General features: G+C 47.9%; 3 protein-coding genes across 4 annotated transcripts in view; 1 reads left to right on the top strand and 2 right to left on the bottom strand.

Moving 5' to 3' along the window:
* The window catches only part of NCAPD3 (non-SMC condensin II complex subunit D3), a 69,710-nt gene extending 57,572 nt beyond the window's left edge, over positions 1–12,138 (top strand). For both annotated transcript variants that reach the window (XM_050755927.1, XM_050755928.1), the window contains 8 exons: positions 3,203–3,313; positions 4,997–5,179; positions 6,584–6,750; positions 7,003–7,142; positions 7,944–8,021; positions 11,651–11,725; positions 11,814–11,874; positions 11,962–12,138. In XM_050755927.1, coding sequence (XP_050611884.1) covers positions 3,203–3,313; positions 4,997–5,179; positions 6,584–6,750; positions 7,003–7,142; positions 7,944–8,021; positions 11,651–11,725; positions 11,814–11,874; positions 11,962–12,070 — 924 coding nt within the window. In that variant the 3' untranslated portion in view covers positions 12,071–12,138. The remainder of the gene's footprint in view (positions 1–3,202; positions 3,314–4,996; positions 5,180–6,583; positions 6,751–7,002; positions 7,143–7,943; positions 8,022–11,650; positions 11,726–11,813; positions 11,875–11,961) is intronic.
* ACAD8 (acyl-CoA dehydrogenase family member 8) overlaps positions 1–16,259 on the bottom strand; it is a 675,944-nt gene that overhangs the window by 98,669 nt on the left and 561,016 nt on the right. The gene's annotated exons all lie outside the window — the stretch shown is intronic.
* The window catches only part of JAM3 (junctional adhesion molecule 3), a 73,751-nt gene continuing 70,890 nt past the window's right edge, over positions 13,399–16,259 (bottom strand). The window contains 1 exon segment of the mRNA XM_050755990.1: positions 13,399–15,937. Within this exon segment, the coding sequence (XP_050611947.1) occupies positions 15,902–15,937 (36 nt within the window). The 3' untranslated portion in view covers positions 13,399–15,901.

The following is a 16,259-nucleotide window of genomic DNA, read 5'->3' as shown; positions in this document are numbered from 1 at the left end:
AGCTCATCTCACAAGTGAGCGTGCTGCTCCCCTCAGCTAATCTCATGAGTGCACCCCTCCCCCTAAACTCGTCTCATTAGTGTGCAGCTCCCCCAAGTTCACCTCACAAGTGAGTGCGCCCCTCCCCCTAAGCTCATCGCACCAGTGAGTGTGCCACTCCTCTAAGCTCATCTCAAAAGTGAGCATGCCCCTCCCACTAAGCTTATCTCACAAGTGTGTGCAGCTCCCCTAAGCTCATCTCACAAGTGGGTGTGCAGCTTCCCCTAAGCTCAGGTCACAAGTGAGCATGCCACTCCCCTAAGCTCATTTCACAAGTAATGTGCCCCTCCCCCAAGCTCATCTCATAAGTGAGTGTGCAGCTCTCCCTACGCTTGTGTCACAAGTGAGTATGCAGCTCCCTCAAGCTCGTGTCACAAGTGAGTGTGCAGCTCCCCTAAGGTCATTTCATGAGTGTGAAGTTCCCCTAAGTTCATTTCACAAGTGAGTGTGCAGCTCCCTAAATTCATGTCACAAGTGAGTGTACAGCTCCCCTAAGCTCATTTCACAAGTGACTGTCCCACTCTTCCCACCATCTACTGGCTTCCCTGTTGTCCCTGGAATCCTGGTGCCATGCTCTAGTGCTGACTTCCTTCTTACTGGTGGCTTTAACTCTTGCCAGGTGGTGACAATTCTGAAATCTGTCTCCTGCTCCAGCATTTCTCATGAGCCTGAGCTCAGGTCCGCCTGCTGCCAGGACGTGCTCCAGGTGTCTCTGACTTACTCTGTCAAAACTCACTCAGTCATCTCTTCTTTCTGCTCTTCATCTCCTCTTTCTCCCACAGTTTATGGTGCTCCTGCAGACTGGAGTCTGGTGTGCCAGGCTGAGGCTTTTGTGGCAGGAAGTGTAGAATTTGGATCTGAATGACTTTGGGGCAGAGCTTGGCTGCCGCAGGCCTCTGCAGGCCTGTGTGTTTCTGTCCTAGCCTGGATTGCCAATGTGTATTTCCCACCTGGCCCCTGAAGGCCTTTGACCCCAAGGATACAGACTCTGATAATATCTTGCCACAAGATGCTGCCTGTTTTCTCTTACCAATCTATCTCTGTAGTTCTGACCTTATTTAAGCTTATCCTATTTCCATGGTTTCCTTACCACCCTTTCTGTTTCTGGTTTCTTTCTGTCACAAGCCACGTCCCAACTTGCTGCCAAAGCAGTCTTCTTTTTTTTGAGACAGAGTCTCCCTCTGACGCCCAGGCTGGAGTGCAGTGGTGCAATCTCAGCTCACTGCAAGCTCCACTTCCTGGGTTCACGCCATTCACCTGCCTCAGCCTCCCGAGTAGCTGGGACTGGAGGCCCCTGCCATTCTGCCTGTCTAATTTTTATTTTTATTTTTATCTTATTTTTTTTTTTTTTTTTTGAGACAGAGCCTCGCTTTGTTGCCCAGGCTGGAGTGCAGTGGCGTGATCTCCACTCACTGCAAGCTCTGCACCCGGATTCATGCCATTCTTCTGCCTCAGCTTCCCAAATAGCTGGGACTACAGGCACCTGCCACCACTCCTGGCTAATTTTTTTGTATTTTTAGTAGAGACGGGGTTTCACAGTGTTCGCCAGGATGGTCTCAATCTCCTGACCTTGTGATCCGCCCACCTCGGCCTCCCAAAGTGCTGGGATTACAGGTGTGAGCCCCTGTGCCTGGCCCAGCAGTCTTTCTTAAGTACAAATTTGATCATTTTATTCTATCTGAAACAGACTAAAGGCAGGTTGACTGTGAGGGGTGGCAGGAAGCTTTTGGGTGATAGATGGTGAGTGGTCTGTGGTGCTGTTTATTCCATATAGACTTTTGTCAAAGCTCATGGAACTGTTTGTTTAAAATAGGTAAATTTATTACATATGTTATACTTCACTAGTGGAATTTTAATAAACTATGCTGGTGGCTTCCTATCATCTTCTGAATAAACCCTCATTCTTCTTTTTCAAGGTGAACAGAACTTCTGGTGTGCCTTCCACCTTTCCCATACCTCCCTCCGTCTTCACCTCCAACCTCGCCACTTCAAATTGCCATCTGCACCTCAGTTGCAAGCTGCACCCTGCTCCTGTGCTCTTGCCTCAGGGTCTAATGTCTACAGCGCCCTCACCCACCCATCCTCCCTTCTCCACACATCCTCAGGACCATCCATCAGATGGCCATGCACTCCTTAGGCATCCCATCTCCGTACCTAAATTCTCTAACAGCCTGCCACTTAACACCTCTTCCCTTGAGACACGCACTGTCTGGAAGCGGCTGGAGGGCAGGGATGCTTGGCTTCATTTTGCATCCCCAGAGGGTTAGCTCTTTGCCTGAACAGAGAAGGTGCTTGATAATACCTGTCAAGTGAATGCATGGAAGCCACTTCTTAAGACTGTTCCTGAACATAACATCTGCTCACATCTGGGTTTATTAAATTGCTTATTTCTCTGCCTGTTGTCCTCCTGTTTCAGGAACTCTGATAAGACTTTTTAGAAATGAATGGTTTACAAGGAAGAAACATATACTAGTGACTTTAAATGAGAAGGAAAAGAGTACTTTCAGCTTCAGGAGGGTAAATCTTGCGTATGTGGGCTACTATAGTGCTTTTTTTTTTTTAATTTAAAGAGATTCACTGCAGAATATTTGTGGTTAGTGATCATTCAAGGTAAAGTGTGAAGACTTGGTCAAATCAGTTACTATATATATAAATTCATAGTATTTTGTAGATGTGTACAGACAGCGAGAGACAGCTGACTGTCTTTACGCTTTGCCATTTTTAGACCATTGTCCCTTCACCAGCAGGAATACAAAGTGTCCCTCTGGGTAGCCAGAGCCAGCTGACTTCTGTTCCAAGGGGAGGGTGTTGAATTGAGGACTGAATGTGGAGCCAGAGCCAAGGTCCCTCAGGATCTTCTGTGGAGATTTGGGGCTTTTGTCAAAAGCTACTCAACGTGTTTCTAAATTCTTTTTCCCCATTTGGAATGTATGAGTAGTATTTGTCCCCACCCTATCTTACGAAGCCTTTGGAGTGTTTTGAGGTAATGCTTACAGAGTCTCCCAGAGAAAAGCAGAGGTCCTCTACATCTCCAGGATCATAATGAAAAGCAAAAATAAACTTACATAGTGTGCTAGGGTGGCTCTACTCAAAGAACTAGATCAAGGAGAGGCCTTTGTCTTTCAGAAGTTCATACACCTAAAACATGTCTTTGTGTTACCAGGTTCAGAAAAGGAATTTCATAGAAAATATTATTCCAATTATCATCTCCCTGAAGACTGTGCTAGAGAAAAATAAGATTCCAGCTTTGCGGGAACTCATGCAGTATCTCCGGGTAAGGGTGGAGCCTGTGCTTTTGTGGTGGTTGTCCTCCTACCAGTTCATTACTTAGGATCTTCTGCCAGTTATGACGGTGTAGGCAATCAGTGAATGATTAGAACCCCAAATTCTGCAAACCCAGCATTACCTTGGTAACTGCTGTGGAGCTGGGGGTTGGCTGTGGGTTCCATCAAAGCCGCTCCTTCCCTTGGATGTACAGCCAGGGCTGTGAAGAGCCGGCCCACTGTGCCAAGCAAGTCTTCCCTTGATGGAGTTCGAGTCCATCTGGAAAACTTCCCCAGTCATCTTCGTTCATGCTGCTGAGGGGTAAGGTGAAAGTGAGTCTTCGGGTTTGATTTCAGGGTGCTTACCTTTTGCGCTGACTCAGATTCACAAGGTCAGGAAATAACTGCCCTGCAGGAGTTGCCTTGGGAGCTGCCGTCACCGGGCCGAATTCTTTGTCAAGCAAGGGGACCATGAGGAGCTCAGTCTGAACAAACCCAGGATGTGTTGACTTGCAGGGCAGACCTAAGTGGGGCCTCAGATGTTTCTGGCAAAATCTTTTACTAAGAAATAAATGCGACGTAATTTTTATTTAATTCAGCAGTTATATCTCTGCAAAAAATGCTACAATTTTTTTTCCACTAGAGGCCTCAATAAAAGTTACACTGAATATACATTTTCAAATAGTTTTTTATACTAGGAAGCTAAGGTAGGAAAGATAGTCTCATTGTATGATAAAAATAAAAACTTCCAAGTATTCTTGTATTTATTGCCCTGCTTTAGACCCTAGAAAGGAAAAAAAAAAAAAAAAAAAAAAAAAAAAAAAACCAAAAAAAACAACAACTTAGATCCTACATAGACTACTTAAGCACTTAAGAAAAATAAGTCTTCCTCCTGCTTGTGAGCTCACACCCAGAGGATGGCCACACGCTGCTTGTTGTCAGCAGCTTCAGGGAGTCTCTTCACTGGCCTGTAGAACCCACTCCTAGTGGCAGCTGGAAGAGTGCATGGATCCCTTCTCTTTGTTGAGACTTCCCTCCTAGTTGGAACTGCAGTGTCTTTTTCTCCCTGTTCCTGTTAGGTGGAATGGTTCTTTTAGCAAAGTGGTCTTGCTCCTGGCAGCCCTCTTTAAGACCTAAGAATGTTCTTCCCTAGGTATGAGAAAAGGTTTTCTGTAAAATCTTCAGAAGACACAAAGATGGGATTTGAACCTTAGTTGTAATCCCCTGAGAGCCAGTGGGGAGGCTAATGTAGACAGAGGAGCAGCTTTGAGATCCGTGGCATCCTGGGACTTGCTCCAGAGGCCGTGTCTGAGCATGTCTTTCTCCCACTGGGAACCTGGGAGAGATCGCCCATTAACTGCCAGATGGCCAGGATGCTTCCTGAGAAAGTGAGCTGTTAGTTACTCACACATTTACCTGCTCGTGTGGCCAGTGGTGTTTGCTCCAAATGTACCACTGTACTGTTAGTCACTGGAATGGAAATGTCTGCTTTCAGTAATGTCAGTCTTATTGTTCCTATTATTATTTATCAAGTCATGTTGGGGGCTTTTTTATTTTTTAACTTTTATTTTACATTCAGGGGTACAGGTGCAGGATGTGCAGGTTTGTAACATAGGCAAAGGTGTGTCATGGGGGTTTAGGGCTTACTTTTTTATTCAAGAAAACATTAAAGGATGCTCCTGGGTCTGTTTTAGGAGGTGATGCAGGATTACCGAGATGAGGTCAAGGACTTCTTTGCAGTTGACAAACAGCTGGCATCAGAGCTTGAGTATGACATGAAGAAGTACCAGGAACAGCTGGCTCAGGAGCAAGAGCTAGCAAAGCATGCAGATGTGACTGGGACGGCTGGAGGTGCCGAGGTGGCACCTGTGGCACAGGTAGGTGTGGGGCCCACTGTGCTGTCACCAGGCAGTCCAGTCTGCTGTCTGCTACCAGTCTGTTGTCTAGCACCTCTCAAAATCTCCGTCATCAGAGGTTAGTCAGCCCAAAGGCCTCGAGAGTGCTGCTTGTTGGCTGCTCCCTTGTGCCTTTCTGTCTGTGATGGATTTACTGTGCTCCAGACCTCCCTTCCACAAGGATGTGGTGCAGGAAGTGAGCTGGCAGCAGCAGAGGCTGGTGACTATAGATCCTAGGTCTGCAGGGTGTGTCAGTGTGTTCGCATCTTCCCCCAGCACGCCCTCTTGAGAGCAGACTGGCCCATGGCCATTTCTAGGGAGAGCTGCTGCTCACTGTCCTGAGGAATGCAGGCAGATCTCTTGTAGGAAAGACCAATGAGCACAAAGTAGCGTACTCCTTTTTCTCTTATGTCATGCCACAGCATCTACAAGTGGCAGCTTTCTCACAGTATTCTGTTTCTGAAAAGGAAATTCAACTTACCCAGCGTTGATAAGGCTTCAAAGTACATTGCTTATGGACTTGCTTATAGTATGTGAAGATTGTATTCCAATAAAAGTGTTAAAATGGAGAAAGGGAATGGCTTGTACACTGTTGGTAGGGATGGAAAATAGAACAGCCACTATGGAGAACAGTATAGAGGTTCCTAAAAAACTAAAAGTAGAGCTACCATATGAGCCAGCAGCCTCGCTGCCGACTGTATAGTCAAAAGAAAGGAAATGAGGATGTCGAAGACATACCTGCACTCCCATGTTGATTGCAGCACTGTTCAAAATAGCAAAATTTGGAAACAACCTAAATGTCCATCAGTGGATGAATGGATAAAGAAGATGGGGTGCATATATAAAATGGAGTACTTTTCATCTATAAAAAGTGAGATCTTGTCATCTGCTGCAACATGGATGATTGTAGAAGACATTATATTAAGTGAAATAAGCCAAACACAGAAAAACAAAGATTGTATGTTCTCATTCATATATGTGAACCAAAAAAGTGGATCTCTGGGAGTTAAGAGAGTGGATTTTTGGTGGTTACCAGAGGCTGGGAAGGGGTGGGAGAAGGGGGATGAAGAGAAGTTGGTTAATGGGTACCAAAATACAGTTAGATAGAAGAAATAAATTCTAGTATTCAGTACAGTGGAGATATTACAGTTTAACAATTTACTGTATATTTCAAAGTAGATAGAAGAATTGGAATGTTCCCAACACAAAGAAAAGATACTCATGTTTGAGGTGATAGAGATCCCAATTACCCTGATTTGATCATTACATTGTACACATGTATCAAAATCGCACATGGACCCCCTAAAACATGTACAACTATCATATATCAATTTTTAAAAACTTAAAAAGTATTAGAAGGTTCATACTCTTTATCTTCTCCGCCAGGTTGCTCCGTGTTTAGAAACAGCGCCAGTTCCTGCTGGCCAAGAAAACCCCGCCCTGTCACCTGCCGTGAGCCAGCCCTGCACACACAGGGCAAGTGCTGGCCACGTACCAGTGGCATCTCCTGCACCTGAAACTGGGCCGTTGCAGAGGCTGCTGCCCAAAGCCAGGTAAAGAGCCCCTGGAGGCCACATCAGGGCTGGTTCTCTGGGGCGATGTTCTCAGAGGCGTCCCCACCCCTCCCACCAAGCATGGGCAGGACAGGCACTGTCATTGTCTGGCCTGCCACCCCCTCCGCACTCTGCCCTGGGAGGTTTGAGTGAGTGTAGGTGAGGGATGCGCCAGAGAGGAGGCACGTGGGGACGGGGTGCAGCACTGTCACCTCTGCAGTGAGAAAGTCAGCGCGTGGCTGTTCTCCACAGACCCATGTCCCTGAGCACCATTGCAATCCTGAATTCTGTCAAGAAAGCTGTGGAGTCAAAGAGCAGGCATCGGAGTCGGAGCTTAGGAGTGCTGCCTTTCACTTTAAATTCTGGAAGCCCAGAGAAAACGTGCAATCAGGGTAAGCCAGACATAGTAGAGCATTTACAGATCAAGACACAGAACACGACTACTTCTCATTCCTTTCAAAACGGTTCGTTTTCTTATCTTTAAAACAAGTAACATTAATTGGGCTTTTAGGATCATGGGTAATAAAACAATGCATATTTATTCTAGGAGATTTGGAAAATAGAGTGAAAGATGAAACTTACCCATAGCAGTGAGGCATTCCTTCCTCCAGCCATTCTGTTCCTCTTACACACATGTGTTTTGTTTCTGGAATTGTGATCTGTGTGTGCGTTGTTTTATGACCTGTTTCCCTGCATACTTAAGTCAGATGTAGCTTCCATGAACTTTTCTTTCAAACCTTTGCTTCCAGTGGCTTTACAGCATTGTGTCTGTGGAAATAACTTATTTATTACTATCCTGTTCTTTGAAATGTTGATTTTCAATTTTTTCATGTAAATACTGGCACAGTGAACATCCTTGTACATATAGCCTTGTATGTATGTAATCCTTGGGATTAATTCCCAGCGGTCAAAGGCCACGGATATTTTAAAACGTTGGATAGTGTCAAACTGTCCTCTCTCACTCATGCCAAGTTAGACTCTTTTATTTTTTTGAATCCTAATGAGAATGGACATTTTTTTCATGTTTATCATTTATTTGTACTTCTTCCTGAATTGCCTCTTTATAAGAAAATTTTAAATACTAGCAGTTTTAACTTGATGTCTTGCAGGTATGTTTTCTCATTTGGTGGTTTTGATTTCATTGTTGTTTGGGGGTATTTCTGGACAGCTACAACTTTTCTGTTCTATCCTAGTGTCTTCATACAGTTTGGAGCAAGAGTCAAACGGCACGATTGAGCATGTGACCAAGCGGGCCATCAGCACCCCTGAGAGTGAGTAACCGATGGGAACACACGGGCTCCTCAGCCTCTCCTGCGGTCCGCCATGTGTTTGCTACAGTTGTAGTAAAACTCCTTTCGGAGCAGGGCAGTCCTGATGGTCAAAACCGTGAGTGCATTGCTGAGGTGGAATGTTTCACAGGGACCACGGTAGCTTGATCCATGAGCACTGACCGAGTGTGTTGTTCCACTGTTGTTACAGTCAGTCAAACACCACAGTGGCCTGCGGGCCTCCGTGGGGCAGACAGTGCCGTTGAGGCAGAGGTAGGTCGGGTGACTGACCCAGTGGTCTGTTCTGGAGGTGGCCCTCAGTGTCTCCGGGCTGTCCGGGTGCACTGGGCGCTGCTGGGTGGGCCTGCTCCCGGGGCGGGCAGACGTCAGCACCAGCAGGTACCACGTATGTTCTGCAACTGCCAAGACCAGAGACCCGAGGATCTGCTCGGAGCCTGTGTCTCATTCCCCTCCATGTTTTTTCCTACTGTCTGTTCTTTTCCTTTTATTTCAAAACAGGTGAGTTAGGAGAGTCGAGTCTTCTTTTCCTGTTATCTTGTTTGATAGCTTCATGTCGCCTCAAACCTCATAAAACCATCATTCTGAGAAAGCTCTTACAGGAAGAAACGCTTCCTGTCCCAGGTCTGCGGAGTGGGGGCCAGGCCCTGCCTGCGTGTCCTGCGTGCCCCTCGCTCTGCGCCCGCCTGTGCACGGTGCCCTCGGCAAGCTGCATCCAGCCCCACTTGTCTTGGCCATTCCACTCCTCACTGTTTCCACAGGGCCCCCCACAGTGCCTGGAACCTGGGAGGTGTCAGAGGTCTCCTGCGGGAGATTTCTGGGAGGGCATAGCTGGGTGCTGAGCCCAGGCCTTCTGATCCCACCTCTCGTGCCCCTTCTCCAGCCTGTCTCCTGTTCTGACTGCAGCAGGGGAGCTGAGAGTGTGCTAAGGTGCCCTTCCTGGTAACGGAGCAGCAAGGTGTCATGCCGTGCGTTTAGTCGCCACTGCAGTCAGCTCACGTGTATGGAGCACCTGCTGTATTCTGGCTACTTGCTTATTTGGTTCTGTCACACTGATGCTGTGATCTCTTAGAATAGTTAACAGGTTAGAGATAATTTTCATCCAGGTCCCCCTTTGAAGGGAATTTATCCCACCCCCACCCTCAGACGACAACTGGATCATGATGGCATTTGTCATTAAAGGCAGTGGGTAATTTGGGATCCTGCGTTGTGGACAGGTGCAATGTTCTGTGTGTAGAGCTTGCTGTGTGTTCGATGTTCCTGGCTCAGGAGCGCCAAGAGCTTCTATTTTGGCAGTGAGGTGCCATATGCTGAAGCAACGGGGAGAATGCATCTCATTTGAGTTGTGCTCATCCTGTGAGTCCCTGATGTCAGTGTTGGGTTGGTTTCCTAGCAGCCCATGTTCCTCCACAGTGCAGCCTGGCGTGGAGTGTGCATGCTGCCCTCATTTGCCTGTGTGGAGCCAGGCTTCGTGCTGGAAATCGGGCTCCCCGGTGTCATTGAGTTGGTAGAGTACTTGTTCTTGCTCCAGGCTCTTGGACATAATATTCCTGTTGATGCAGTCTCTGGCCATCTCTCTTTATACTGAACCAGGAAGAGGTGCTTGGAGGTCTCCTATTAGCTCTCCTTCCTGGGAGGATTGTTAGATAGCTTAAAAGCACTCAGTCTTGTTTTCTCTGTGGTTTATACGTTCGGATTCTTTTGGCAACTTTTAGTTCAGAAGGGGGTGACTGTCAGGAAATGTCTCAACTCTTCAAAGCTGGTAGGAAAGCCGCCGCCCAGTTCGGCACTGTGGTGCACCAGTTCAAAGTGGTTTTGCTAAATGGAAATGAAAATTACTCATTTTTCAGAGCTAGGATTTTAACTGAAAATCTGTGGGGTTTTAGCAAGTCCCTCTTTATCATTCGAGTGGCACAGACACTGCTGCCTTTGATTCTACGCACAGTGCATGGGGGATGTCAGAGCCCCCACACCCGTGCTTCTGTAAAGATGGGAGACTAATTTCCTGGAGCACACATGGGCTTCCAAACAGGAAGAGCAGCGTGTGTGTGAGGAAGGGAATTTGTGAGGAAGGGAATTTCACGTGAGGGTACAAGGAGACACAGAAACAGAATAAGCAGATCTAGCAGTGATGAGGATAGAATTCTCTGCCATTGTCTGTCAGTGACACTCAAGTAGCCATCAGGTACACTGCAGTGCGCTGATGAGCTTTAAAATGTAAATGGGAAGACGGTCTGTACTGAAGACACGGTGTGGAGAACGGGGAGAGCGCTGAAGCTGCCTCCTCGCGAGTCTTGCAGAAAGGCAGCAGGTTCAGTGGCATCGGCAAGCGGCCGCCCAGCCCGTGCTGTTCCTGGGAGTGTGCTGCTGGCAGCTTATGCACCGAGTACAGCACCACCCGGGCCCCCAAGACCGGGTGGCGTGTGTAGACAGATGGGGTGGAGGGGCAGAGGAGCATGATGTACAGACAGGGCCTGCTGAGGAAGGGATGCAGGAGGGTGGACATGTGTGGGCACATGCACCTCAGCATAACAGCTAAGTCTGTAAAGGCAGCTTGGGACCAGCTGAGACTGAGGGTGCACTTCAGGCTCTCCTAGGAACACAGCCATCGAGGTGTCTTAAAGCAGGGCAGTAAATTTACCAGCTTCTTGATTAAACATAACTCCAGTGACGCAGGGAGGATACTGCTGATAAATGACAGTGGCCGCTAACATCTCTTGAGCACGCCCTTGCAGCCAGCGCCATGCTAAGCACTCGGTGTAGATAACCTCATGTAGTCCTGGGCACCATGCTAAGCACTCGGTGTAGACAACCTCCTGTCGTCCTGGGCACCATGCTAAGCACTCGGTGAAGGTAACCTCATGTCGTCCTGGCAGCCCCCCAGTGAGGTAGCTGTTTTTATACCCACGTAAGAGATGCAGAAACCTGAGGGTCTCAGAGCAGCTCACACAGCTGGTAAGACACCGAGCCAGAATTCACACCCAAGTTGCGGTGGAGTCTGCTCGTAAACAGTGTTCACCTGTTCCTGAGGGCAAACTGGAGGGGGGTAGGTGCCATGAAAAATCAAGGGCGAGGGGTGAGGCGGACTGAGCCGCTCCCAGTGCGGCACGACGGGACAGGATGAAGTGGCGACTGGAGGTAGAAGGGACAGGCCTTGGCTGCTGATTCCATGTGGAGGAGCTGCTCACGGTGCCACATTTCCAGCTTGCACGGTCCATTCACTGGTGGAAACTAACAGGCACGCGTGGAGGTGCAGAGGCAAGGAGTTAATTGTCCTCGGGGAATCTGGGTGAGCCACCGTAGGAAGTGTAGTGAGTGGGACAGCGCGGTCACTGGGACAGGGGTGATCGTGGAAGATGGGGTGGGAGGGAAGCCAGAGGCGTGAACAGTGAGGCCCAGGGGCCAGCCGAGTGCCTAAGGAGGGCTGCGGTCAGAGAGACGGAAAGGAGCGTCCCCAGGAGGGGCCCTCATCCCTGCCAGGACCTGGGACAGGGTCCAGTGGAGGTCTGAGGGCCGCCACTGGGACACCGATGTGGACACCGTGCCTACGTCACACACAAAACTGGAGCCGCCCCCTCTGCCTTCACTGACAGTGGTGTCTCCCCTTTATGCAGAGAGCATCAATGATGTCACGTTTGGAGCAGGGGTCAGTTACATCGGGACACCACGGACTCCTTCATCAGCCAAAGGCAAGTTCCTGGTTTCCTTCTGGGCTGATATATGCGCTGCCTTTGAGGTTCTGGCAAAACTGAATTTGTTTGTTTAAATCCCTTTTAGAGAAAATTGAAGCCAGGAGTCAAGGAAATGACATCTTATGTTTATCATTGCCTGATAAACCGTAAGTTTAGCAGTGTTCCTTTTGAGGTGGATGTTTTTTTCAGGGTTTTTCTGAGTTCCAGAATGACTGCGTATGTCCTTTCCCTAGGCCCCCACAGCCTCAGCAGTGGAACGTGAGGTCTCCAGCCAGGAATAAAGACACTCCAGCCTGCAGCAGGAGGTCCCTGCGAAAGACCCCTCTGAAGACAGCCAACTAAAGAGCGCATCCCCACCAGTGTCCGGGCGGGCAAGAGCCCCTGAGGAAGCCGCCTCGTGTCCTCCGTGTGGACAGCGCATCCCCACCAGTGTCCGGGCGGGCAAGAGCCCCTGAGGAAGCCGCCTCGTGTCCTCCGTGTGGACAGCGCATCCCCACCAGTGTCCGGGCGGGCAAGAGCCCCTGAGGAAGCCGCCTCGTGTCCTCCGTGTGGACAGGCAGCTGGATCACTTCCCGCAGTCCTTGGGCAGCGCTTTGCTGTGGAACACGAGAGCTCCTCCTCAGGGGCCTGGCACTCACCTGCATTTAGCCGGCCAGCCCTTTCTATGCTGTATGATATATATGGTTAAACACTGTAAAATAGAGATGTGCCAAATTTAGATTTTCTTACCCTAAGCCTAATCTATTTAATATTATAACTTTATTCCATTTGAAAGTGTCAAGCCCATGCAGAGAAGCTATAATCTGGTCTTTAAAAACTTCAGCTTTCTTTTATATAAATCAAGCCTGTGTTAACATGTTTGAATTCCTTATAGTACATATTTTCCCATCTGTAATGACAAAATATTGATTGTAATATTTTTTCTATTATTTATAATTGCAAATTTTTAAAATATACAGCTTTCTAAAAGTAATAAATGTTTAGGATAAATACAGCCTTCCAGTAAATAGAATGTTTCTGTTTTTAGAACAGAGCTCTTACTGGTAATCATTTTAATTTTACGTAAAGCATGTTAGAGGAATGAAACCAAATCTTTCCTATTAGAAAAAAAATGATTGTCTTGAGGGGCACTTGATCTGTGCCCATGCAGAGGCCATGTGCTTTCTATAACAGACATAAACAGCATCGCTGCTTGTGAAAAAATAGCTTTGCGGCCTTCCCCAGAGCAGCACTGATGCCGATTTGTGCAGCCCTCTGCTAAGGGCTGCTCCCGTGACGGGGAACGGCTTGAGTCTCTTCTGTTCACTCTGTTGGGTAAACTTAACGATATTTTTGTTCAAGAATATCCAAAAAGAAATGCAGTTGGCTTTTTAATCCCAGTATTACAAAAGCAAAAGTACAAAGTGATTATGTGCGTTGGTTGGTTTGGGGGATGGATGGGATGCCACTGAGCTCTGCCCCTGCTATCCTAAGTGGGAACTGCAACGCAGGTGGACTCGGTGGTGGAGAGGCGCAGCACTGCTCTGGAGCACACAGGCCGACATTCTGCCCAGGCACCGACTCCCCTGGTGGATGGGTGACAGCATTTTTAGTGCGCGCGCCTAACCACCGAAATGCCAGGAAGAAGAGACAAACACAAGAGCAAACAAGAAAGAATGAAGCAATGTTTGGGTTTTTTTTGAAGCTTTTATAAATGAGGTTAAACAAATACCAAATTACAGGTGTGTTAGTACAAGTCTGTAGTATCTATGTACAGCAACGTCCATCCAAAGGCAGAATCACAGCCTCGTATCGGCCTCGAGTCTTGAGTCACATTCGTATCTTAAAATACACAAGTGTTCCTTTTCTGTCTAGTCTGTTATAGCAACTACTTCCCAGACTCCACTTTCACTTCTCTCTACTTTGTCCGACCTGGTTCCCATGGCACTAGTGTGGAAGGTTTTAGGGTGTAAGAAGAGGAGGCAGTAAGGCTACCCTATCACTATGACAACCAAGAAAGAGGCTGGAGCGCCATTCCCCAACGCTGAGGGTGGGGAGCCATCCCTCTACCACGGTGGCAATGATGGAGGGAACTCGCATGCTCAGTATCCAGGATGCCATGCAGAAGACACCAAGGAGCACTGAGCCACTCTTGGAGCATTTCCTGCCTCTGCCAGGCGGCCTGCAGCTAAGTGTTTCACATAACTGAAAAAAGTCAACACAGTCTCATGTATGCAATTAAACAAAAGCTGTCAAAGTATAAAAAACTCAAGACACTGGAAGCTGAAAGAGACAAGGTGACTAGTGAGAGCCACTCTTCAGGCACACAGTGGAGTGCTCCTCCTGAGCAGCTCCTTGCTTCAGAGCACTTCAGTCCTGAATCCAGCACGGCAGGGCGTGTGAGGCTGAGAACACGGGCTTCTGAGCGATGTTTCTAATGTCCCCCCACAAATGGGAGCAGTGTCTCCGGCAGATGAAAAATTTAAAGTCAAAAATTAGAAAACTGCTTTTGATTCAGGCATTTCACTTTCCTCCCCGCCAGGCCTTTCACCTGGCTGCTCCACCTGACATTCTTCAAAAGGCTGGACTGGCTGCCACTCCATAATGGTTTGTTTTGAAATGAGACAGAACCTGTGGCGTCTGGGTGCTTTCTCTGTGGCAAAGAGGAACAGTGGGATCCACGTTCTTTTAAAAATATTATTGTACTTGACAGACTTGATTTCACAATTGCCTTTGGCCTTAGACAGTCTTAACAAATAATTAAACAAACTTAAAAAAAAAATAGCAGTGGGGGCTCTGTTTTGTGAGCCATCCATAACCAAAAAGGTCTGTTACGGGAGCCCAAAGTTGGGACACAACGTGGAAAACACCAGTGTCCCTGGAGTGCCCACCTTAGAGCTGTGCTGGATGAAGCAAGGGCCATGTGAGTCAAGCTCACTGGGGCACAGCCACTGCCAGGGCCCAACGATGGCGGGGCCTCCTGGCAGATAGCGAGGCAACACTGTGCTAGAGCGGGGGCGCCTGGGGCAACCCCAGGAGCTGACTGGCGTCTGTCTGTACATCTGAGGACTTCTGGGTGGCCTCTGGGTACAGACTGTCCTAGTCATCTCAGGAAGAGGCAGTTCAAAGCTAACCTGAGAGGTTTCTTTTGAAGAGATGCAAACTGATTTTAACATTGCTCAGCTGGAATTTTTAAAGGTTTCCTAAGCAACTACGGTCTGATGTGTAGACCGCAAAAGTTCCCTTGTGAAAAAGGCTAAAACTTGTGCAAGAAAAGGAACGTCGCAGTAAGCTTCCATGAGAGGATTCCTTGGGTAAAATACTCAATTATTGATATTTTCCAATTTAACACTAGTAGCTTGGAACTTCTACCTTAAGCTGAACTTTTTTTAAAAAAATAGGTTATTTAACATTGTATGACAATATATTTACAGTTTAAATAGAAATTTCAATAATCAAAATACATCCTTAGCAAAAATTTAGATGCAAAATTTTATAAAATAAGACCCATAGAAAAGCATATTTCAGTACCATTTCAGACTCAGCCTAAGACGAAGGTTTTCCTTAAATCCTGACGCCCTGTTGGACAAGCAGGGTTCCTCAGGCAAGATCCCTCTTCCAGCAACCAATCTGCCTCCCTGACTTCGGTGGTTTCTACAAAATGCTGATCCGAAAGGCTTCTCCACAGTGGACACTGCGACACCGATCAGCAGAGCCTTTGAGAAGAGGCTGCTGCATATAAAGCCCGTTCTGGGTGCCCGCTGGGATGCGCTGCTGGTGCTGCACGGCCCCTCGCCGGCTCACAGGGTGCTGTCCTGGCTGCTGAACAACCAGTGGTAAACACGCTGGCTTCACAGGGCCCAGCACAGGGGCACTGACGTGAGCAAGCTCTTTAAGATCACCCTAATACTCGTGTGGGAATCAGGCCAGAAACAGATTGGGAACCCAACTCGGTGAACGCACCCAGTTTCTCTTCCTTGTGGTCATATTTATTGGGTCCATCTTGAGGAAAATTCTTTTATTCATGTGGCTTGTTAGAGTAAGAAGAGTAGTGGTCAACTTTGGCCAAAACAAAAAGCTTCTGAATGAGTGTCTAGCTCTGTCCAAGTGCATCAGCTCTCGCTGCCTCGACAGGAGTTTCTAGTAGAGGTATGTGCATGTGCGCTCTGTGCGCTCTCAGCCACACTGCGGGTCTCAGATCACAAACGATGACTTGTGTCTGAAGTCGCCCTGCAAAGCCAACACACAGTTAAAGCCATCAAGGGGCCTGGTGGCAAGAAGGGAAAAACACTGAGTAAGTCTAACATGGGCTAAATACAAATCAAATAATCATTCTTTTTTTTTTTTTTTTTTTGAGACGGAGTCTTGCTCTGTCGCCCAGGCTGGAGTGCAGTGGCCGGATCTCAGCTCACTGCAAGCTCTGCCTCCCGGGTTTACACCATTCTCCTGCCTCAGCCTCCCGAGTAGCTGGGACTACAGGCGCCCGCCATCTCGCCCGGCTAGTTTTTTTTGTATTTTTTTAGTAGAGACGGGGTTTCACCGTGTTAGCCAG

Source organism: Macaca thibetana, chromosome 14 (genome assembly GCF_024542745.1).
Source record: "Macaca thibetana thibetana isolate TM-01 chromosome 14, ASM2454274v1, whole genome shotgun sequence".
Lineage (NCBI taxonomy): Eukaryota > Metazoa > Chordata > Mammalia > Primates > Cercopithecidae > Macaca > Macaca thibetana.
This window is presented reverse-complemented; position numbering and strand designations above follow the sequence as displayed.